Source organism: Pagrus pagrus, assembly GCF_965226575.1.
Source record: "Pagrus pagrus genome assembly, chromosome: 6".
Taxonomy (NCBI): domain Eukaryota; kingdom Metazoa; phylum Chordata; class Actinopteri; order Spariformes; family Sparidae; genus Pagrus; species Pagrus pagrus.
The window spans coordinates 7700767-7725882 of record NC_140190.1 but is presented as its reverse complement, the minus strand read 5'-3'; the positions used below and the strand labels follow the sequence as shown (position 1 = coordinate 7725882).

At 42.1% G+C, this 25116-nt stretch overlaps 1 protein-coding gene across 8 annotated transcripts in view; it reads left to right on the top strand.

The window, feature by feature from the left end:
* Positions 1-2357: 2357 nt before the first annotated feature.
* The window catches only part of palld (palladin, cytoskeletal associated protein), a 56841-nt gene continuing 34082 nt past the window's right edge, over positions 2358-25116 (top strand). For 6 of the 8 annotated variants that reach the window (XM_084355019.1, XM_084355017.1, XM_084355015.1 and 3 more), the window contains exons 1-3: positions 2359-2539; positions 4160-5155; positions 24888-25063. In XM_084355019.1, the coding sequence (XP_084211145.1) occupies positions 4161-5155; positions 24888-25063 (1171 nt within the window). In that variant the 5' untranslated portion in view covers positions 2359-2539; position 4160. Of the gene's footprint in view, positions 2540-4159; positions 5156-17792; positions 17892-24887; positions 25064-25116 lie in introns of those variants that run through there. The other 2 variants (XM_084355020.1, XM_084355021.1) reach the window with 2 other exon arrangements.

Here is a 25116-nt window from a genome sequence, read left to right as displayed (position 1 = left end):
GATTTATATTTAGCCTATAAATGAATGAGCATTCTTCCAAAAGTCCATAATATTCAAAATGAAAAGTCTCTCACAAATATAATATTTTTTATTGATAGAAATAACAGTAGTTGGTTGTGTTAATAAAGACATAAAAACACAAACATATGTCCCAGTTTAAAAATATAACTAGACAGTCATGAAATTTGGATTTCACTTCTACAATTCAACATCTTCAGATAAAACTCGCTAATAAAAGTCAGTTTTGAACCTCAGCTCTCTCCACAGTGCCTCTGTAGTACGAGCACAACAGCTCGGGGGCGAGCTTTTTGTGAACGCGCGCTTCGTTCGCCCTCCGGGCCATTTCGGAAGGGGACGGGACGAGGGGAAACACATCTCGACGAGGAAACAGAGCTTGATACAACACCGGCCCCTTTCAGAGCCTTCTATGTCCTGAAAGATTATATATTTTTCCCAATTTCCCAAATACAACATCATATTCATAAGTTGATCATTTTGTATGTAAAATCAAATTTGGCCTAACTTATGACAGTTAAATATTGATGTAAGAAGTACAATATTTCTCTCAAAGTAAAAGTATCTTGAATTGGATATACTCAAGTAAAGTACAAGTACCTTAAAATTGCACTCAAATACACTTTAGATACCACCACTGTCAGACACATTAACAAAGAGAAGAGGACGCGTGTAGTTTTTCTGCAGAAAGAATTTAAATCCCCAAAAAGAGACAATTATCAATAAGTTTAATTGATCGTCAGAGGGAACAGCAGAAGTTTTCAATGAAACTGCTGACAGGAAGGTTCATCCTGAGTACTCCACAGACCTCCAGGCATCACAGGCTTGTCATTTTAGGCTTCTTGGAAAGAGACACTGCTGCATTCAGAGCAGCAGCCAAATCAGTCGTTGAGCTTGATTGTATGGGGATGATTTGTTATATCCAGACTTCAGCAAGTCACACTGATACTATCCGAAAGGATCAAACTGTGGGAAAAAATAAATAGTTATGTTTTTAATGGCCAAGAAGGGTATGTATGTATATATGTTTAGTATGAAAATGGCCATTATAAAACTGAACTGCTGGAAAAAGATTTATTTACTAAACCACCATTGATATTACAGGTAAAAAAGGCTCCGTTATCTTCACAGCTGTAATAATACAGACTATCATATATATTCTTTTCAAGCATAATCTTCCCATTGTGTGTCAAGACGCCATGGCCTTTGGCCTTTGCAAATGAAGTCTCAGTCTCCTATCTATAGAAACACTATAAATACTGAATGCAGGCGACATGTAAACCTAATGTGTGATGGGGGTAATAGAGTTGTGGTGGAAACATACAGTATAAAATGTTGGAAAAGTTCCAGTACTATTCTTACATAAATCACAGATGCAAGATCTGTATGCTTTAGAAGTCACCATAAATAATGCAGTTATTTTTAAAGGATGTGTTACCATCAGTTATTAATTGGGGTACTGTGACAAGTGAGTAAAATTTTAGAAGATTACTTCTTGGAAAAAGTGGAAACTTATCACTGGCACTTCACTGTAATCAGTACATTGATGAAGAACTAGAATAGCTCTGAGAGCGTAAAATGTGATAGTGGCCTCGAAATAGACCAAGTGAGGCTGCATGGTCCTCGACTGTCTGTTATCCTTCCGACCCCCCATTTTGTCGTTAGTCTGAGACATCTATTTTCTGGTATTCAAAAGGAGACCATTCTGGATGTCTTTTTTTGGATAGCAGAGAGTTTAAAATACGACATGTCTGTACCTTAATTTAATCTGAACATGCTCCATGTGAGCAGCTTTGACCTTGACAAAGCCACAAAGCACTAGTCTTTGCAAAATGCTCACAGTCCCCTTTTAAGATAACTTACCCATAGATGAGGCAGATAAGTGGGTGGTCTGGGGTTATTGGGTTAACTCCGCTGGACACCTTGGCAACACTGAGGAGCTGCTGTCACTTCACTGTGTCAAATTAAAAGACGTCTTCACCTGACAAACCATAACCCAGCCAGTAAAAGACATATTCAGCAGGATGTTTGTTATCTCTTCTTTATCCAAACCTGTGGTTAAGTGTGGCCAATGCACATTGGGAGCCTCTGAGTGTCGCATGAACCCAAACTGTGTAGCTTATTATTAGTGGCTGTGTGGTGTAAGATAATACTTGGATGCACTGTTTTCCATGTTTAATTAAAAAACACTGGTTCTGTAAAAATGTCACCACTACCTTCTGTTCCTCTGGACTACCATAACACTCTCTCTGCTTGCCAGTATTCTGGCTGTGAAACCTGAGCCGGGGCCAAATATAGCCCCACACAGTGAGCAGTTAGAGACCGGGACAGATGGGACAGCAGGCCACTGCAGAGGCAGTACGCAATTGGACCCTGAACCTGAGAGATCCTGCTGACTGTCTGACCAATAAGGCTGCTCTTCTGGAAAGAGAAGCTTCTTTTTGGCTCATTGTGACTAATAAACGAGACAAACCTGGAAGCACAAAACCAGGAGGAAGTGTTTGGACCGATAGCCCACTTTAAGGTTAGTTTTGCTCTGTTTTTATTGATCGGCTGTTGATTGCTTATCAATAATATGACTTAGATCATTCAGTGTAACAGCTCAAGAGTTTTTCAATGTGGTGGTTCTATACAGTATCAGTAATATTTAAACATTACAATAAATATATAATATATTCTTTATCATGTTCTTTTAAGGATATTTGGGTTCCTTTTCATTTTAAACTTTTTTGTAATAAGTATAAAAATACTGTTAAAGTATTAAGTTAATATTAAAGTTAACTTAAAAACGCTTTTCAGATCTTGGAGAGGATAGGAGCGAGTGGAAACTTTGACAGCACTGACAGTTGTTAACATTCTGTCAATCAGTCTCAATGTTTAACATTTTCCACATTCATATTTAATAAGCCCTGTTTCGTTGTTATTGTTTCCTTGAGATAATACATAGTCTGGCCTCGTCTCGTCTGTTGATTGCTTTAACCCAGCGACTGTTTGTGCACGACCAGTTGTACCTGTGTGTGTTTGAAGGCAGTGGTTTCTTTCTTGAGCTCAGGGTGGGTGAGTTTGTGCTGCTGCTGTGAAACATAGCCCAGGAGATTAAAAATAACAACAGCTGGTCTTCAGGACGCCATGAGGCACCGAGTGTCACACTGCGTCATGCGTGTATCTACACCAACAGCTTCAAAACACGCTATACATCTAGAGTCAAGGTGTAGCGTGACAGAACACAGAGGTAGTAGAACTGTTTTAAACTACATGTGCGTGTGACCTAGTTTGACTTATAAACTTGTACATACGGATGCGTCGTGACCTAAATGTACAGTGCATACTAAACGTCAGTGCACATTTATATTTGGATTATGGTTTAAAATGTCCTGGCATCTATGTGAAAACGCTCCATCTCTTGTTCGCAAAATGGTACAGCTTTAATGAGGAAAGATGTAAATCTGTGATGTGGAATTAAAAATGTGTGAGGTGAGTGGAGCTGCAGTGAATGATTATTTTCTTTCCCATTAATCGTTTTCATGAAACCATTTCCACAATAATCATATAGTCTATAAATTGTCAAATAATTGTGAAAAATGCTCATCACAATTTCCCAGAGCCCAGAGTGACATCTTCAAATTGCTTCCTTTGTCCAAAACCCAAAGAACCTTCATTTACTATCATACGTAACAAAGAAAATCAGCAAATCCTGACATTTAAGATGCTGGAATCTGCAAATGTTTGACATTTCTGCTTAAAAAAATGACTGACATGAATATTAATTTATCAAAATAGTTGGTAAGTTAGCTGTAGAGGTGAGTACACGAAAGAACAGTGGGTAAAGAGGGTGAAGAGTGATGGGGTACAATGTCCTGTTGGAAACACAGTGAGTAAGAAATGCCAGTCATGTTCACCATGACCTCAGTTAAGGCCTTTGCTAATACCCACCAACTGTGTCCAGACAGCGCCAGCCTGAGTCATCCTGCCGGCTATGGCTGCGAGAGCAGATGAGCCAGTATTGTGAAGTCTATATTTTAAGCTTGACTCCTCTTGTTTGTCATTTCCCTTTAAACTGATAGTTATCTCATGTACACAGTGTAAACTGTAGTGTCTACAGTGTAAATGTGTGTAATTAGCTTGTTGTGAATGTGTATTTCAGGATGCAGGACGGGAGTTGGAATCAGCCGCTCCCCATTTCTCTGCTGCTGAAGGACCCGGCAGGAGGCAGGTCTTTGGAGGGCGATGGAGGGATGTTTTCTGAAGCGTCCTCTGATGGGGAACTCTACCAGGACTCAGTGACAGCGCTGGATTCTGGAGATGGAGACTTTGCAGATCTTACTGCCTTCTTAAGTGCAGAAGAGATTAACCATAGCCTGGACCTGGCCCGAGAGGCCTTTGGTGACCAAGTTGAATCTGAAGATCCAGGCCCCTCTAATCCTACGCCCCAGGAGCAGGCTCTCCAACATGTCCCTTCTCTCCCCTTGCCCCCCCAGACTACTGAAAACCTCACCACAAGTTCAAAACTGCAGCATCAGACCAAATCCCCCTGCTTGGATGACAGTGCAGCAGTTGACGCCTCATCCAGCCAGAATGTACCCCTCAGTAAACCTGTACAAGTGTCCAGTGAGGCTCCGTCCTCTGCTGAGAAGGTTGTCCGCAAACCAGTCCAGCCAGTGTATAAGCAGGATAAACCCCGGCTGCTTCACGAAGGCCTGGAGCTGAACGATCGAGCGGGGTCAGCCACAGAGTTCTGTAGCCGAGCTGCCACGTTCATCGAGGAGCTGTCATCCATCTTCAAAGGCTCTGCCCACCTGGAGCCGCAGGTGGAGGAGGACTCCTCCTCTCCTGACAGTGGCTACCTGTCCCCGAGGAGTCGGCGACCAGTCCCTCAGGGCTCTGCCTCTGTTCCCTCTGTGCCTCCCAGCCAACAGGAGCAGGCACAGCACAGTCAGCCGGCCATGAGCATGGAGCCTCAGCCCGGAGGCCCGTTGGGAGTGGCAGCTGCTGCGATGTACCAGCACTCCGGAGCTCCAACCTCATACGGACCGCTGTCTCCTCCTTGTTTCCTCCAGAAGCTGAAGAGTCAGGAGGTGGCAGAAGGAAGCCCCATTCGTCTGGAGTGCAGAGTCACAGGAAACCCCCAGCCGCTCGTCAGGTAGGGAAAATGCACTTTAAGGACTTCTCATACACAAGTGATGAATTTCATCATTCTGATTATCATGTAAAGAATTGTTCGTTTATCTCTTTATCCATGCGTTTGCATATTTTTAGTTGGTTCATTAACGATCTCTGGATGTTAATTAACTTATCAAACCAGTGATTATCAAATATGATATCAAATATCAATAATGATGGAGAGATTGTTAGAACACAGAGTGTACAAGATTGTCCCTCTTTTCCATTACCGTGGTCTTGTTCTCAGAGTGTTGGGAAATTTAATAATGGTGTCTTCAGCCAGCATTAAACAGCAAATACCCACAACTGATTTTCCAGTGATTCTCTAAGATTTTGGCTTGGCAAAGAAACTGACTAGTCAAGGAATAGCTTTTTTGTTATCCATGGAGTTTATAGGCTTGATAGAGTTGTTGACGTCTGTATTCTTCCATAAACACCTTCGTTATTACGTGCGCACTGTAATGTGAGTCCTGCTATCCTCTCAGATACTGAAAAGCATAAATAGCAAAAGTTGGCCACCATAAAGTAGTTGGTGCTGCGAGTGCGGAGCCAAGTAATTTTCATCTTGATTAAAGGGTCAGTCAACCCAAATTATATAATGTTTTCTATGGGTTTTCTCCTTTTATAATGGAGGTGAATGGAACTTAAATTGCGTTCTACATTTTTCATGGGGACTTTTTTTTTTTCATTTTTCGGTGCTGTAAGCGCCTCAAACCAAATTTCAATCACCTCCATTGTATTCAGGTGGAGTTAGTGATCTCATAGACGGATAAAACCCAGCATGGCCGGATGCCACTAGGGGCAGGTAAAGAGAAAATCAGTGTTTTTGTAATTGAAGTGAAGTTTTTCAGTTAAACATTTTACACAGGTCAGGAACTGTAAAACCTCTGTGCTAACATACAGAGTTCCAGTTTGAATGAACATGATGTGAGAACACGCTGACCTGCAGTATATGAACAGACCTCTATATCACAGTGTGGGTGATGTTGACCAGACCGGGCTTCAGGATTCAGCCTGGCTGCCTTGCCTGTTAGAGATAAGGTGGACGAGGTGGGAGGTGACCAGGAGGTGAGAATTACTCGTGTTGACAAGCGGAGCACCTGGTTTCAGGTTCGGGGGGGACTTCCACTCTGTGTAAGCACATTTGTCCTTTGGTACCTGAGCCAGTTAAAGCAGGGACACTTTCGAACTTATGCCTACATGAACTGCCCCTGGCTTTTTGCACCAGTTCAAACTAAAAATACACTCTTCTCTTGTTTCTAGAGATGTCAGCCTCACACCTCGGTCAACACGCTTGTTGTTTACTATCGAGACATACCTGTGCTAATTAAAGTAGCAATCTATTTGAATGTGATGATTTCAGGGATGTGAAAGTGGCCTCGGCACTGTTTGTCTACTCCTGATGGTTCCAGCTCGTCTTCCTGAATTTCAGGCAGTGTATCCACTTGTTGCACTTCACTGAACTATTATAAAATTAGCAATCAATATTTCAGGTTGCACTATTACATACAGTTGGAAAGTTTTGATATCATCAACTGCGCATTTCACTATACTTCACCCTGGCATGTTTGGTATCTTTTGAGACCTTGCGGTCTTCGTTAGAATCTAAACTAATGTGGGTTTGACCAGTCCTCCTCTTGTCTGAGATTATAATAAGGGTCCGATAGAACTAAAATAGATTCCCGTTCATGAAGTTTTGAGCAGGCGATGTGTTTTTAGGTGTTTGTGTAATCAGAATACAGAAAGTCGGTGACCCAGGAAGCGTATCTCCCTTGTAGGCTGTGAGGGGCCTCTTCAGCGGCTGTATAAATAGTCTTCAGGCCAACAGGAGACAGGCACAGGAATGCAGGCAATGCAATGACAAGGCGTTTTCAGTCACCACACTCCACATCTCCCCACACCTTCTTGGGGAATATAAAGGTAGTGTGTAGCACGTTTAACCGTAAGGAAACAGGAGAGCTCAGACAGTGTAGTAATACTGACATTACAAAACAGAAAAAGTGAAGTGAAAGTTAAAGGAAGTCAAGTGGAGAAGCAAAAATGAAATACTTAACCTTTTACCCCTATAATTGTATAACCTGTGCATAGTTTCCAAAAAAAGGTTATGACCTTTATGCTGCTGAAAGTGAATTCAGATGTTGTTGCAGAATGAGGTGGACGGATTGTTGAACTGAGCAGATTTGTGCAGGAGTTTTTGTTGTTGGACTGTGTGTTTGGCGGCTGTGAATGCTCTGTCAATGGCTCTCAGTATTGTCTGTGAGCTCCTGAAAGAGTGCTGTCACTTCCGGTGTTAGGTATCGATTGTGGACACTAGATGGCAGCAAATTATGTTTTATTCAAAATATCTTCTTCTGTGTAATGAAGGAGGAAAGTTGCAAAAAGGGTGTATCATCTGTTTCTGTGCTGTGATCTCATATTAGTCTAATTAAACACCCAAAGCCAGTGCTTTCTTTGCTGCATATAACTCTAACCATAAATACATGTGGACAAATGCCCAAACTTTCATATTTTGCTATTTAAAACTCAAACACTCACATGTCTGAAACCCTAACTTGCAGAGCTTCTTGCTGAAATACCAGCTGGACATGACTCACATTATGTTGTGCATGTGCGTGTGTTGACCTATTTTCTCATGCATATATTTATTTTGTGTTGCACTGGACGGTTATAGTTCCCATATTGTAAAAATGTAGATTTCCATGTCTTTTTGATTATAAAACAGGTCTAGGGGATATATAGATACTATGAAAAGATCAAAATGCTAAATCCACAAAAAAATGCACACAGCCTGTATTCAGAAACTGTCCTAAAATGAGCTGTCAGGACTTTTTTAAGGTTGTAATGTCACGGCTATACAGTCACTGCACCCTGCACGGCCATATTCACCGGTACAGATAGCCTGCTCAGGCTTGTGAGAGCTGACCAATCAGAGGACAGTACAGGACAGTAAGAGGAAAATAATGTGTCTTTGAACATTAAAGCATTTAAATATTTCCTCGTAAACACCAGTGAACCTGAAAATGAGCATAATATGAGACCTTTATTTATCTTCCGCTCACCTTTTTTCTCATTTCAACCTTTTATTCATTGTTTTAGTGAAAATGTACAACGTTTCAATTCAGATTTCTTATTGGGCATCGTCTTTGATGCAGCTGGTAGTCCAGACAGGTAACACTCCTCCTCACCTCCTCGTTCTCTCAGTCTAATGAGCTGGTGCTGAGCTGATGCCAGCATTTTGCACGGCCAGTGAAAGAGACATTCCTGGTGGTTGGGTGCTGGGCGCGGTCTTCCGTGGTCAGCCACAATTTGTCTCGGCCGGAGAGTCTTACGGTGCTGAGCGCCTGGTATTCTTCACTATGTCTTCATGCTCCTCACACACAATGTTTTATGCAATGCTCTGTTTAAAATGATGCATCTCTGGGATTGGGATGCGTGTGTGTTATATCCTTGTGGGAACCACTTTGTGCATTTCTGCAGTCTGAGCTCATTTTGGCCTTTCTTTACTTCTTCAAGGGGCTAGTTTAGGATTATGATCTTATTGGCATGAGAGCAGAGGGAATGTATGCAGTCAGTGTAAGACCCTTGTGTGTCTGTGTTTGTGTGGTTAAAAAGAGCATTTCTAAACAAAATTGATGGTGTGAGGTCTGCTTGTGCATCACACCAAACACGCTGCGGGTGCGTGATGACTGATCCCTCACTAGTTCAATGCATTGCAAAGCAGACATCGACAATCCATCTCCAATTGTGGCATGCTCGGCGTGCTATTTTAGGCATTTTGTCTGATGCTCTTCCATGTCATTACCCTAACTGCCTGCTGTGCAAACAAGGCATTTGAAAACTTGACTTGGAGTTGAATGAAGGGAGATGGGCAGTTACGGTAGAGAGCAGCCGCGGCTTCTCGGTTTCAAGCGAACACACAAAACCACAGGGGAAACTTTTGGAAGATGAGAGGCCGCCGATGAATGTTGCTATGAAACCTACGCAAGGCGGTGTCTCCAACATCTGGAGGAGGCGACGCGCCATAGATTCATGATGGAATTTGTTGTCAAACATTGATCCTTTACATTCAAACATGGTACCTTGTTTGAGCTAATATTGACTGACGGGATCATAGACAGCAGCAGACACACAGATGTAAGAGGACAGACATGCACGCAAACATGTGGTCCAAGTATTTTGCAGATTGTGTGTCCTAAATCGTCCCATTTTATTCTCCTGGGTAGAGAAATTCTTACGGACATGGTTCATTCCTAGAAACCAAACCCTTTGGTCAAACTGTGAAATATTCATCCCTCTACCGCCAGAAGGGCAAAATCACACTAATTGGATTCTTTAAAAAATACTTTGTGTCATCTCATGTAATTTATTTGCTTTCAAAACAGTTCCCACAGTTTGAATTCTAGTTCTGTATATCTTTTTAGATTTGGTTTATGGACATGCGAGGGCAATGTGCCCTGACCTTTGAAGTCCTTGCTATTGATTATTTGTAATTAACTAATGTTAATTGGGTATAGATGAAATTTCATTGATGGATATCATTTTACTCATTTTAGTTTCTTAAAAGTTTATGGGATATTGTTTGTCATTATTAATTTGTGGCCAGAAATTGTGAAGAAAATCTGATCTGAAGAAGAATCATGAATAAGAAACACTAACAATAAATCACAGAGATGCAGGCATTGGTTGCTGTCATAAAATTAATTGTCCCCTTTTTATTATGTGAAACAGTGATAGATAAACCCACATCCAGGACCATGAAGGTGGCAGAGAATCAAAGAATAATCTAGTCTTGTGTTCCCTTATCTGGTGCAATGTCCAGTGTCAATATAATTGTAAATGTTTGACTCAATTACATTTTTTCGGGTCCAATGCTGATACAGTATTAGGGAAAAAACCAATTCTGATATTGATACATTTGCCGATAAACACATTATTTGCAATGATCCCTCAAATGTGGATGTCAAACACGAATATACAGTATGTAAAAAAGGCAGGATATTTTACAGCAACAACAAGTAACAAGTAATAAAGTGACAATAAACTTTATAATGAAATCAGTGCACTAAAACCCTGGGAATGTGAAGGCACCACAAGAAACTTTTAGCTGGTGATGAAATGGTCTCAGTGTAATAGTGATGCCTCTTTATGACCTACATAAGCAAACAACACCATAAGATTCAGAAGATTGACTATTTCTAGATAATTCCTCTTAATGGTGCTTCACGAGTCAGATTATGACTTATCCTGGTCAAATAAGTCAAATCAAGATCAAATCAAACAAAATCAAGACCTTTGGACACGAGGTCGTGCCAACACCATCGCTTTTGTCCAGAATCCACAACGATGAAAGTTGCTTATAGTATCTTTAAATTCATCCCATGTGAAGAGTAACCACTCCATGTCAATGAAACGCAGTCATGTTAAGGAAGTACCGAGACATTTAAAGAATTTATAATGATTTCTCATGGGTTTGTTTTCTTGTTCGGGCAAAAGTTTTAGTTTCACAGTTAGTTTTATCTCCCAGACTCTTTGGACCTACACTGACTTCTTACACTTTGGCACACAGATAAGAAAAAGATTCAAGTTTGGCCTACAGTACCAGCCTTGTTGTTGCAGAAGTAGTTACACAGTCACAGTAGCCCTTCCTCCCACATTGTGTGAAACAGACTTGGTATGAGGTCATAGCAGGTGACCCGCTGCTGACTCATGACGGAGCCTGACTGTAATGCTGACTGTTTGGCCTGTTTCAGGAAGGCCGTAACTTTAAATTCTCCCTCATGGGCTCATTTGATCTCTGCGGGAGGAGGGGGGAGGAAAAGGCCCTGGTATTTTTATACCTGCTTTTTCTGAATTTTTGCAAGCATGATGTCATTTCATATTTAAGCTCAGAATAATGAGTGAGTCTGGAGTGGCTGTGGGGGTGCACGCATACTTCAAATTAATACTACATGGGGACTATTTGACAGAAGCTTAACATTCCTGAAACGTGAAAACATTTAAGAGGGTGTAACTTTAACTATACTGTATGGAGATTTCACAAGATGCTGTGAGGTAGTCAGTTTGACGTATTATTTAGGTCTCACTGTGCTGATAACTGAACTGTGTTCATTACTGTGTGTGTGTACAAAGCTGTGTATCAGGCATGATACATGTGAGCTTGTGCACTGAAGGCAGCCAAAGAATTTCTTTAAGCAACCACAAATAAACAAAGAAACTATCAACTCATCAATATCACCACTGAACATCAGGCTACATACCAGTCGCTGTCAAATCCGGCCTACTGCAGACGATACACGTGAACACATTGAGATATCAGCAGTAAAACATTTAGATGGACACACGTCAGTGCTATTCCTCAGCGCTACGTTAATGGTAGTAGTGACGAATGGCCCTGTCCTGTCTGAGCCTCAACGGTGGCCCCTGGCCCTTGTTTGGCCTGGAGACAGAGTGTGAAGTTTCACCCAAAGAGGTGAAACTTTTCCTGCTCCTCTTCTGGCCTCAAAGTCTAGGAGGCTCCTGACCTTGACCCTTTATCACATAAATTCACACAAATCCGATTATTCTATTTGTAAAACAAGCTGTTTTATACGTTCGCTCCATGGTTTGCAACCATGGAAATACAATACGTTATAGATAGCTCTGGTCAATGATCCTTAAATTGTGACGTGTGTGTGTTCAATCAATCAATGTTGACTTGGCAGTTGAAGACATTCACTGGTGGAATATAGCTAGGTACATTAACAGAGGTAATATTTCTACATTAAAATGTCAAAAGATGACTAGACCTTCACTTTGTTGAGTTGTGTACTTCATTTTATTCAAGGTAATGTTGTGTTTTCTTTGGTCGCCTTTTGTTATAACTTTGGTGAAAAACATCAGATGATTCTTCAGAGAGTGAGGAAGAAAGTTGGCAAACAGAACTTTTCATACTTTCAATACATTTAGCTGAATATGCTCACATACTTTTACTCAAGTAAGATTTTCTATACAGAACCTTTACTTGTAATGTGGTATTTTCAACAGTAAAGGATCTGAATACTTTCTACACCACTGACGACATTATAGACATGTTGGGTAAAACAAGGCTACACAGGATTCAAATTAAGTCTTTTATACATCTTTATGTGCAGTATTTAGCAGGAAGTAGGTGTTACACATCCTAGATGGGTGTTAGTGTAAATGTATTATTTTTCCAGCTGTTAATGAGAATAACCCTCTTATAATGTTAGCTCTGTGCATGGATCATACTTACAGCCAAAATAATTCTGGGCTCAGTGACAGCACCATGTTGAAATCACATTTAGCGTTTAGTGGGTGAGTCTCGAACACCATGAAAAAGGATTTGCCACTGTTCTTGGTTTTTATTTATTTTATAAGCCTAAAAAATCAATGTTTTTTGGACTTACTATATGAGCAGGAATGGTGTCATCAGGGTCAATATAATACTATTAAACCTTAACAATCAGGCAAAAAAGAGTTAAATAAGACAGCGAGTAGTGTAAGAGTAGAGGGGAATGAGATTTGTCGAGAGTTATATAAGTGGATCAGTGACAGTTGAAGAAGTGGAATACCGGATTTAATATGAAGCATGTCTGTTGCGGACAAAGGCGGCAGTCATGCACGGCAGGAGGATGGTAATCCAAGACAAGTTCAACAGGAGGATGGGCAGAGGGCGCTCCATAAATCTTTACTCCGCACTAAAGCCGCTCCTCCACACAGTGTCGGCCGGGCCTGTTTGACCCCATCTGTAAACACGCACACACTTAGCATCATCATTTACCATCTACAGCGGGCCTTGCATGTGCAGCGACACATGAACGCTCAAACTACTTTCAGTCGGATCACAACAGCTCAAATTTCGTGGTCTTCACAACAAATGTGTCACCAAAGGTTTGACTATTTTATGTAGCGTGGAGCGTGCACAGGTACACATCAGTTGAAAGGGTAACTCCACCAATTTTCCACATTATAGTGTTTTTACAGGTGTTGGGTGAGTACAACTGCATATGTGAAAAAAGCCTTTTGTGGCACCAGATGAAGCTGCATGTTATCTGATAAACTGCCTCCAGTGATGTCACTCAGTGGCTACGCTGCATTGTGGGTAATGTAGGCACCAGGTTTTGAAAAGCGGTCCACTGTTCTAGCATTGCACTCCAATAACACTGTTGGGCTCATTATTCACTGTCTAGAAATAAATGATCAGGCTTCCTTAGACTTGGCTTACGTCGGACACGCTGTATGGGACCCTTTTATGTTTATTTTCAGTTCCCCGTCCATCTACTTGACTACGAAACTGTAATAATAGATGATGAGATGACATTTTCATTTTTGGCTTCACTTCTCCTTTAATGTGTAAAATTGGTGGACTTACCCTTTAAGTGTGGGCAGGGCGTCAGAGATCTGTCAATGGTGTTGTTGACAGTAGCAAGGACTCATCTGAGACACTGGAGTGCCGTCAGTCCCGTTTGTAGTTTTGAGTCATCCAGGCCTCGGGCTCGGCTCCACAGCTGGGCTGTGAACAGTAAGCACCGGGCTACATTCCTCTGTTCACCTGTTAAATGGCTCTCTGCTATTCATCATGCTTGATAAGGCATGGCCATTAGATTCAGCTTACAGTAATCTGCCTTTTGATGAGATATTTCAGGCTGTTATTTTTCCTGGATGTCGGATTCCTGCGTGGCTGCCAAAGAGCTGTGTTTGAAGTGGAGCCCGATTCAATTATGTATCTTTGACGATATTGAAGCGGTGGAATTTAGTGTGTCCTGTTGTGTTTCTTTGTGTGTTTTGAATGTTTTAGAAATAGCAGCATTTTAAAACTATAAAAATGTGTGTCCATGTGTTTGGCTGTGTGTCGTGCGCAAATCGGACTGCGCGCAGGGATACTCGTTTTACGAGCAGACGAGAGGTCAGATGGGACTCGTAAAAACAAGCTAGAGTCTTCCTTCCCATGTACATGTGGCAGAATAACAGCTGTGTGAATGTTAAACTGTCTCACATAGAAACTCGAGATATGCATCTTTGTTCCTCAGTCTCCCTGTGTTTATATTTTGCATATCACTTGAGTGAAACACCCTCTTTCAGTTTGCTGCTGAGGCTCCTGACATCATGGGGAGAGACAGTTTGAGTGGGGGGGTCTGCAGGATTTAGTTTCACATGGAGGAAAGGGTAGGAGGAAGAGAGGAAGATGCTCCATGTACAGCTCATGTGTGTCTGATCGGTGCTCAGATCCAAGTCCATAAATTCGGAGCGTGGAGGAGAGGTCGCAGAGTTCAATCCCTGACTGCAGCAACTTCGGCCGGTTGCCTCTAATGCCATTTATCTTCTTTTGTTGGCAGTAGTTTTACAGTAATTTGTTGTCTCTTTCAGCCTTCAACACAGCACAATTACAGGGTGCACTGAGTTCAGTATCTTATCAGCGTGTTGCTCACTACCTCCACCATCAAACTGACTATTTCAGACTGGCTACAATTTGGCTTTACGAGTGAAAATAATCTAGGATGTCAATGTTGTGGTGCTGTACCCACCCACACACCAGGAGAGGTGGTCTGGCTGTCATGGAAGCAGATATTTTTGTATGCTTGTGTGTTTGCATGTTTGTGGCAAGTTCGTGGGTGGCTGGTTGAAGAGGGATTATGCACATTTGTTTGTTGCCGTGTATATTTACTTGTCTGGGATTACAGATAGCTTAAAGTATGTCACTTCCTTTTTATAAAGAGTCAGAAGTTGCACCTGGTTGGTGCAATTAACAGGATGTCAGCTGTGACAGGATAAAGTAACTATAAAAACAAGAGTAAATATCATTATAATGGTTGTAGATAGTAAGTCGTTGAAAGATATAGCTGTACAGGAGGTTACTTAGAGCGCGACCACACATGTGACCATAGATCTGCTCAGCCATTGCATTAACTCCACCTAATTGTTGTTCCCAGAAAGTTATGATACATACCTAAAATTAGCGCGGACACAGACAGTTATGTGGTTTGTCTCCAGCTGTAATTACTCAGTGGCAGGAAGATCGATGACTGTGGTCGTGGAGAAAGAGGTTAGAATTTTTTTTAATTGATGGAATTTTAAGCACAACATGTGATGTAAACATCCTCTTTAAGTTTAGGTGCAATTACATATGTAGAAACCGACTGCAGCTCGTATGCTTGAGGAAATATTTAGGTTTCATTTGGCCACAATCCCACACCAGTTAGAAATATAGTCATTCATACCCACAGGTACTTTTACAGGATCCCCTTTGTTGGGCTCAGTTGTTGTGTGTGTGTGTGTTCTTTGTTTCACCATCATCGTGTTACTGTTATTAATCTCACATAGCCACAAATAGACATATTAGCTCATTGCTAAGCATCCTGCAAAGAGCTGTGTTTAAAAAAGAAAAATAGCCCTGAAAAATAAGTTGCGGCTCTCTTTCACTCATTTCCAAAACAAATACATGTGCTAGCCAGATCGAGATCTTTTTTTACATGATGCTAATACTGCTTTTGTCCACAGGTGCCGCCAGAATCAACAAAAAATGACAGGTCCTGTAGCTGCCTTTAAAAAATGCCAAAAACACAAGTGACCTCACTGTTTGTCTCAACAAGAGTGAACCAGTGAGACATCTGATCTCGTTGGCCATCAGTCCAATTCTGCTTCATGTTGCTGTTTAGATACGTGAGCTCATTTATTTTATACGGCTGATATGTTTAATTTTGGGCTCTTCTGGACGTTGCAATTGTTGGTTTTGCTGCTGGATTTATTTGACAGTCGGGAGGATATATTGTCCTCGCAGTATGACATCATGAGAGGACATCTCTGTCTTTGTTTTTGTTAGTGTCGTTCAGTCTCCTTGGAGCACAAAACAGAGGTTGCCTTGACAACAGGCCCCATTTTTGTTGTGACATCAACTGACCCTTGAAAGAGCTTAATATTGTGTGGAAGTGGGCGTCTGATTGAATATGTATGAATGTTTGTTGGTTGTTTGTGGTTTGACTGGGAAATGATGTTTCATTAGTGAGTGTATGTGTGTGAATGCTGCACCTGTGTGTGTATTTGTGCGTTAATAAACCCAGCATGCTGCTTCGAGGGAGGAATATCTTTGTTCTTGTTGACTCATAATTTGGAAAGCTGCTTCCACTTGTACATTTCTATTGTTATTTATTTATTCGGGTCAGACAAAGCAGTTGGCCTGAGAAGGCCGCTGTCAGTCTTTCGGTAATTAATGGGAACATCCAGAGACCGTAAAAGTTCTTCCTCTTATTAACCTATGTTTTATAGTCACGTAGGGGAAGTACGGTGCTTTTCATGTTGTTATCGCTACAAATGGGAGGGTTTTTTTTTTTCACCGACCAGAAGAATTTGAATAAAAGAACCACATGATTACAGTGTGTGCCACCAGGACAGGACGTTGTTTGTGTGCGTTCGTCTCATCGTAGACTTTTACGTCGCAAAACCTCACACGGCAGCAGACCTAGTAACAAGCACCACAAATAATCCCATCTGCTTCGTCCCAGCGGTAGTCCTCTCAGGCTCTTCGTTGACAGCGACTAAAATATCGCTGTTAGAGCCTGAAGAGCCTGAGCCCCTGCAGAGAGTGAAACGCACCACACCCTTTCATTCTGCTGTGCGTCTGACATCAACCTTCTGGCTCTAAACAAACCGCAAATACCAGATTTATATTTGCTGACCGATGTGGATATGGAGTGTTTGGGATTATTATACGGTCAATATGTGTGTGTGTGTGTGTGTGTGTGTGTGTGTGTGTGTGTGTGTGTGTGTAAAAAGCACAACCAGTCACAGTAGCCACAGACATTTGTCTTGTGCTTGCCAGGTGCTGCCAACTCAAAGAGGTCTATTTAGATCCTGACTTATCCGAGCTATTTTGGTTCAGGCCAAACCGGGCTTTTTAAGTGGCCCACTTAGTTCTGGTATGTGGGATTTATTAAGTCAGGGCCAGTTTATTTAGTGCCCTCTCTTTTTGTGTAACACTGTAGTGCCTACTGTAGCTGTCATCTTTTATTTTTTTTCACGATCCCCCTGTCCTGCAGTCACAGATCAGAGGCCCAGAGGTTTCCATCGTGACTGGGTCGCTTGGCTGCAGCCCAGGCTTCTCTGTGGGGCTTTTGATAGTCAGCAGACTGTGGCCTGGACTTGTATAGGGGCAGAAAAAAACAAGTTTTGTTATTTGTTTGGGAGACAAAATCCACAAAGAAACAGCTAGAACATCCCTGATCTTCAATCAGCTTGTTTAAATGTTTGTAGGCCACAATAGTATCGCACGAGAGGACGTTTACCTGTTCCCATCTGCGAGGGGGTCTAGAGTTGCAGTGAGTTTGACTAGCAGGGGTTAGAGTTTATCCTTGTAGTAAGGACGGGAAAAACATGGAGACAATCACACAACCACTGGAATTACATGAATGCTTCCACTGTGGGCTGCACTGAAACAGTTTTTGTCTCTTAAATGAGTCTTAAATGTGTGTTTTTTTTTCTGCTCCTCTGTCTTGTGTGGAATTTGGCGATTCGGGGCTGCTCCCTCCCTCTCAACCCTCTGCTCAGTCCGAGCGTTGTGTGTATGTCTGACTGCGTGACTCAGAGTGGCAGACCTGGTGTGAGAGTGTCAGCGGCTCAGTGCGTGTCATGCTGTCAGGAGGAGAAGATCTGTGTTCAGCCTGAGATCAAGGAAATTATCAGTGACTTTGGTTTAACTTAGTGGGAGCAGCACGGCAGCTCAGGTAAGGTTTACTTGGTGATGTCATTTGCGGGTGTACTCAGGTGAAAGTCGAGCTGACGGGGTTCATCTCTTTTATTTAATTGTCTCGCCACACATAGATTGTTATGAGCGAGATTAGCAGATTCACCTCGAATTAGAGTACAGTCATGTCTTTGATATCTCATCGTACCTGGGTGAGGATTTAGGGCTCTTAGGAGAACAATGCTAACTTTTATTTGTTAAATAGATAAAAATGTGTTGTTGATCTCTGAAACAACAGGTGATAGACTGTGTGTGCGGTAATTACTTGAATGAATGAATAAATGAATGAATGGTTTATTGTTCGTAGAGAGCAAAAAGATAAAATAAAAAAAACAGTTGACTGTTCGACTACTGATTTCTTTCGGGCCTCAAAAAACAGGCTGAAATAAAATTGTGTGCGTGTGTGCGTGCTTGCTTGTTGGGGCATCCCCATGAGTGCCGAGGTGTGTGCATTTGTAGCTCAGCTGCTGCCTACGTCTGTCACTATTTCAGTTGAGTGTGTGTGTGTGTGTGTGTGTGTGTGTGTGTGTGTGTGTGTGTGTGTCTCTCTCTCTCTCTCTCTCGTTCTCATACCCACACACACACTCACCATCAACAAATCCTTCACTGATAGTTAAAATTAAGTTTGTTGATTCAAACTGTCAGAACCGCACAAACACTATGAACATTTGCTACAGGTGCTAATGATTCCTACTAACCACAGTACAAATGTCACATTTTATATTAATGCCCATGTTGATTCAGTCTGTGACCATTTGCCTTCTTGGCATGGCTCTCCTGCTCTCCTGTACTGCATCAGTGGACAATGTTTGTTGATGGACAACACTTTGCCAGTGCAACCCGCCCTCACTCTTGGTTAAAATTCCTCAGCGAAAAATGTCCATCTTTTCTTCCGGTCAGCAGAGCCGCGTCTGTCATCCGCAGCTGTCCGCCGTCCGGAATATTCCAGTGAACTTTGACCCGTGATCCTGCGCCCCGATTAACAGAGCTCCATCACCAGATGGCTTCTGCTGCTTTATTAAGCTGAATTCCTGCATGTATCATCTTTAATCGAGACATTTGCGTGCTTTTATGAGCACGTAGCAGAACACTTCAGTCTTAAATCTGGCATGATAATAATTCCTTTCTCTAGATGACACACTTAAACAAAATAGATTAGATGTAGTGGAATCTGTACATAAACTGTGGCATTATACAGGTCATGAACAGTGATTTAGTAATGCAGGGAGCACAAAACAGTTAAATACCAACACCTTCTCTCAGCAGTAAAACTATATTTTACTTAACTGATCAATACTAAATATAAACTTTTAATGTAACTATAGTCTGGTATACTGACAATGTTTGCTGGGCAATATAACATTGATAGACTTGAAGTATCACTAGTCAGTTTTGGGGGGGTTTTGGACACTACACAACGAGCTAAACATCAAACAAATGGTTGACATGTGATGGACTTATGTTAATGTGGCTAACATGTTAGCAACCAATTGGGTATTTACACATTCAACACATTTAGAGCAACATTAGCATACATCTGGAGTTGTTCTGGCAACCTGATGAATGTGAATCTCTTTGTAGCTCTATTTTGCACACAATCAACCTAGAAAAATCGAAATACAACTGGGTGTTTACCTTGCTGTATGTGCCTCCATGTTCATTAGCTAACTGCTAACTTTATCTATCTGCTATATTAGGCACTGGGCAATGAGGGTACTGAGTTTATTGGAGTAATTTTGCATAAAATAGCTGCCTGCTGCTTCGGGAAGAGAAGTGGTGAATGAGAGTTATAGGTTATAAAACCAAAAAAATGAGCTGAAAGACTAAACAATGGTTTGGTTTAGGTGAGCATGCTAACATTTATAACTTTAGTACTTAACACAGCTGAGACTGATGGGATTATCGTTACTTTTTTGGGTATTTGGTCACAAACCAAATCAATGGACAACTTGTACTTTTGATATAACGATGGTGAGAGATGAAAGGTTAGTCACCAAAGTGATCACAGTTCATCCTGAGGCGGACATGATTGTCTGTTGACATGTGGTGAGACTAGAGGATAAGTCTGGAGCTCACCAAAGTCTGTGAATGTCAGTACAAAATTTTATTTAAAAAAAAATGTTTATATGAATCCTCAAGTGCAGCTTTTTTATGTTAAAGAGAGTTAATGTCTTTGTGTGTTGGTAGAGATGCTAGAAAAAAAATGAGTTAAATTAGCTCTGGCATGTTAAATTGATCCTGGTTTAATGATGGGAATATGCTGGGTCGGTAAATGATGCATTCTGTGGTACCAGTAGTGGTACAATTACATACCTAGGGGGCAGGTAAATGGTGCATTGTGGTGGTATTCTGGAAAATTACTGTAATAAGGATGGCTGCGGTGGGAATAAATATTTTGCTACTTTGTTGAGGTTTTGCTTTTAGACCTTTCTCCGTACCCTGTAGAGCTACGTTCATTGTTGGATTCAGTCAGCATGCGTGGGAAAGAAGAAACCCAATCTGCTTTCCATCTTGTGTTTGGATGAATTAGGAGGTCTTTCTATGGCGGATAATAAAACCAACATCGCTTCCAGAGTTTGGGTAGTTTCAGTTGACCTCTATTGTAGTTTGTAATTAAGGATAAAGACAGGCTTGATGCCGCTATGCTTGTCCAGTTGCACTTTGGTTGACTTCTGAGGTCCGTGGCCCCGGAACTGAACACTGAGCAAACTTAAAACAAAGACAAACATGTCTCAGGAGGTATACATCATCTACCCATGCCATATTGATTGCTGATTGTCTTGTGGCTATGTTTCTGTGAGCCTGTCACTCCTACGTCCTGTCAAAGTCCTTTTTGTGAATGCACCCTCCTCCTTTCTTTTCCTCTTCACTCTGCGCTCTGGCCTCCGCTCGTTTTGGGTTTGTGGTGAAACCGAGCCTTGCTTCATAAAATTTTCCATCAACAGCAGCAAATAACAACACAGGGTCAGATGGGGAGAGCGCGGCCCTCAGCACAAACTATGGAGTCCAGTGCAACGGGGTCGGGTTTGGCCTGGAGATCATCTCTCTGTTGATATTTGAGGCATCACCTGGCATCAATTGTCTTAACTGAGATGTGTATAATTGCTATCTCACATGTTATCTTTATTTAGAGAGCTGGTGACAGGCTGGTTGATTGTGATGGTGGAATGTCTAGTCGCCATCTTGGCTGGGCGTCCTTAGGGTGGGAGCGAACGTAAACCAACCATGGCGTCACCCATCGGATTATGGACTATCGTTTGGAAGTCTTGAGATTGGTATAACTCGACCATCTTTTTTTTTTTTTGAGCCAGAATTGACCATATTTAGAGTAGCGGGTTGAGCTTAGCAGGATATCCTAATTGGATCAAGAAAGGTAGCAATGCCCTAAAGCATACCCCGCTTTATCGTCTACTCTAAATTAGACCATAACTTACAAAATCAACAACATGCTGAATTAAAGAAGACTTGAAATTAGCAATCGAGACCATAAACTCATCAAGAAACTGTTTGCTGAAGTAATAGATCAAGTTAGAAGTAGGGTCATTTTCTCATGAACTTACATACAATTGGACTTTAAGCCTCTAGTTTGGCATTACGACCATCACCATCTTGGCTTTTTTTTCTGGAGCCAGAAGTTACCATATTTAGCCAAGAGGGTGAAGCTTAACAAGATATTCTGATTGGATCAAGAAACCAAGGACAATCTGTGACAACCATAATTTACAAAATAAACATCGACTGGATTGAAGAGGACTTGAAATTAGCAATCGAGACCATTAACTCATTAGGAAACTAGTAATAAGTAAGTTGCCTCCTGCTAGCCATTAGAAAGAATGCAGGTTTAATGCACTTCCACATTGGCTTCACTTCTCAGACCCTGAAGCTCCGTCCACATTTTAAACAGCCATCGGGTGAGAGATGAATGAAGAGGTGAGGGCGTTACTCAGATGCCTTTTTACTCTCAGCTATTAGGGTGTGTGGAATAGTTGTGTTTTATAACTGTATTGTGTTAAGAGGAAATGGGTGGTAAAGCTTCATTCTGCCAAGAAATTTGTACCTTCACCCACTTTTCTCAAAGCAGTGAGTGATTGCTATTCCAACACACCCTGCTTCCCCTCCGAACGAGACTATTGATGGTTGAGTTCCTTCTCCGCCTGCCGGACTGTGTGTGATTCAACAAAGTCCCCGGCTGGAGAAACACACGCACGTCGTTACAGGGCGAGTACCCTGTTCAGCACATTCCACAGAAATAGAGAGGGGATTAAATAAACATTACTGTCTGTCTCTAAATGAGTTTGCGCAGTAATTATGCATAATGGTAGATCATTAAGGTTGATTAATAAGGGGTTTTTATTGTTGTGCTTGTTGGGAATGGTTTGTGCTTCCTAGTTTATGCTCAGTCAAGCCTCTGGGGAGAACAAGATGTTGAGTCCCGAGCTCTGCTCTGTGTTTCGTCAATGTGGGCCCAAACAAATTTACATTTCCATTCGTTTGCTGAGCAGATGGGCCGTGTTTTGAAAACAGGAAGGCAAGCCCGGTATACCTTCATGCCATAACTGGAATGGAAAACTACTTAATTAACAAAAATCACTACAAGACCACTGATGAATGCCTGAATTACAACTCCATTTTGCATTTTATTCACAGATGTTGCCGCTTGAAATTGCTGGATTTTCTCCTCTTGGGATTTGGAGAGATTCCGGCCACCCTGTGCGAAACATATTCCCCTGCCTCTGTTCACTATAGTTACACACAAACACAAAACACACATTTTAAGTACCTCCATCACAAAAACAAGTCATTAGTTTAATGATGTCATGTGTTACAATAAGCCCCTTTTTTGTATGTGTTTGATTTAACGGTGCTCAAAAAATGTCCAAAGGATTTTCCTATGTTGAAGGGGATTCGTATTGTGCGGCCCACATCAAACTTTGTGCATATGGCTGCAAGATCCACTTGGAACCATTTTTGATTAATACAGTGAGTGACTTGAAAGAAACTCGTGAGGTTTAACCAACAAAAGAAACCTGAGTTTCCCAAAGCAGAGCAGCAGACATGGCAGTCACCCAGACGAGTTGTTTCCCTCTCCGCCTGGCTGTAATCCTGAAAAATGGATTTCAAAACCGCACAGACATGCTGGTTTGCTCAGACAATCAACTTTTTACTCCCAAAACGAATTTGTGTCACATAAAGGCTGTGTTTTCCCAGCCTTTCTCTGCACAGATAACTGCTGGACTGTTTGATGCCTGGCAGACGACTCTTGGCCTCATTTGCCTCGAGGGCCTGAAACACCAGTGGATAAGGTCTCCCTGCTTGTGCCATGAACAACTCTTCATTAGTCTCATGTCACGATCTGTTTCCTATCGTTTAACACGCCGGTGTCTGGCTGCATGATATAGCCAGCCAAGTTTCCGTTGTTTCCCTTCATCAAGCGATAACACAGAGGAACTACCCTGAGGAGTCTATTGTACGGGGGCGGTTTAAGCAACGGCAGAGAGCGTTTGCACCGCTCCACCTGTCACTGCTGCTGATGAATCGCTCAGCGTGATCCGTCTCAACAATGACAGAGCGTATCATTTTTCCTGTCTGACCCGGCCTGACTCATGCTTGTTCCTGCGCTCGCCATTCATTCATTCACTTTCCCCCCCGTGTCTGCTCCCACGCCCACTCTGTCTGTCAGGTGTGAATCCTCCAGTATGAAGTGTTGTCTGTATATTTTTGGGCTGATTAATTGCTTTCTGGAAAAGGAGCTAGCTGTTTGACCGACACACCAGGGTGTTTAAATTCAAGAAATTGCCATGCAGCAGGATGTCGGGAATTTTTCTACCGCTCTCCAAGATAGCTGCAATGTCCTCAGGTCAGGGCTCTGGGCGGACAGAGCAGCTGTTCTTCCGGCATTTTGGGAATTCCTGCTCCTCCTCCTGTCAATGGAGAGGTTGGGGGGGTGAACAAGACAGATATGACCTCCCTTTTAATAGAGTGCTGATAGCTTTACAGTAATGTGTCAATAGAGTGTGGATATGTTGATTTGAGGTGTCATGATGCACGTTTAAAGAAGATTCGTACCGATAAAAGCAACTGACTTTCACAAATCATGCACTTATATGTGTGTGTGTGTGTTTGCAAGAGATGGGTGGTGTGACCCCTGTTGACTGATCCTGTATTTGATGTGGTAACACGCTGCTAGAGGGGGTGTGGTGGGTCTCCTCTAATCATAACCCTGTGAAGAGAGATGAGACAGATGAAGCTGGTTGTGTTGTAGACACAGTCAGATCAGGGAACAAAGCTGGTGACCCCAGGGAGGTGGTGCAGGGCCCGGGCGACCTGCCCAGACACCTCTGATTGGAAGGAGGGAAAGGGTGTATCTGCTTCCCGTAACACGCCGTCTCGTCAGTGCCTCAGGGCGGCTGACGTGTGGCAGATATGGAAACCCAGACATGCCCGGAGGAGGCGTGTGAGTGTGTGAATGAGTAGTTATTGGTGCTAGTTAGGTTGGCAGGCATCCATCATGTTTGACGAAGGTATATTTAAGTTCAAGTATTTGTCAGGAAGGGAAATCGACCGTGCTTGTCTGATAGGGTTTTATTGAATTTTTTTGGCAGAGGTGTCATAAATATTCAGCCTCAAGACAATGTTGAAATAATATGACTCAAATTAAAGACCCATTTCTCTGTGAAACTCTGGATCTCGGGATTCACAGGGTAACTGTAAACTCTTGGCTAAAAGACCTGCGTTCGAGTGTAAACTATTCATTTTTGGCTCTGGATAGTTACAGTAGCTATAACTCAACATAATGCAGTTTGCTAAAACTTTAGCACAGAGCAGCAGTTTGATTAATCTACGGACTTCCTCTTGAAACTCGATGAATAAAACCAACATGTAGTTCGACTTTTGTGATAAAGCGATTACTGTTTTTACTCGGTTGTTCTAACGAACCACATCATGTTAAAGTAACCAGAGTTTCCTCCTTTTCCAGGTGGTTCTGTGAAGGCCGAGAGCTGCACAACTCTCCCGACATTCAGATCTGTAGGGATGGTGACCTGCACACGCTGGTGATAAGTGAAGCCTTTGAGGACGACACGGGACGGTACACCTGCGTGGCCTCCAATAGTCTCGGAGCAGACAATACCTCTGCTGAGGTTTACATTGAAGGTCAGATGTTTTTATATTAGGAAATTATTATATTCTCACTTTTAAGGCTTTTT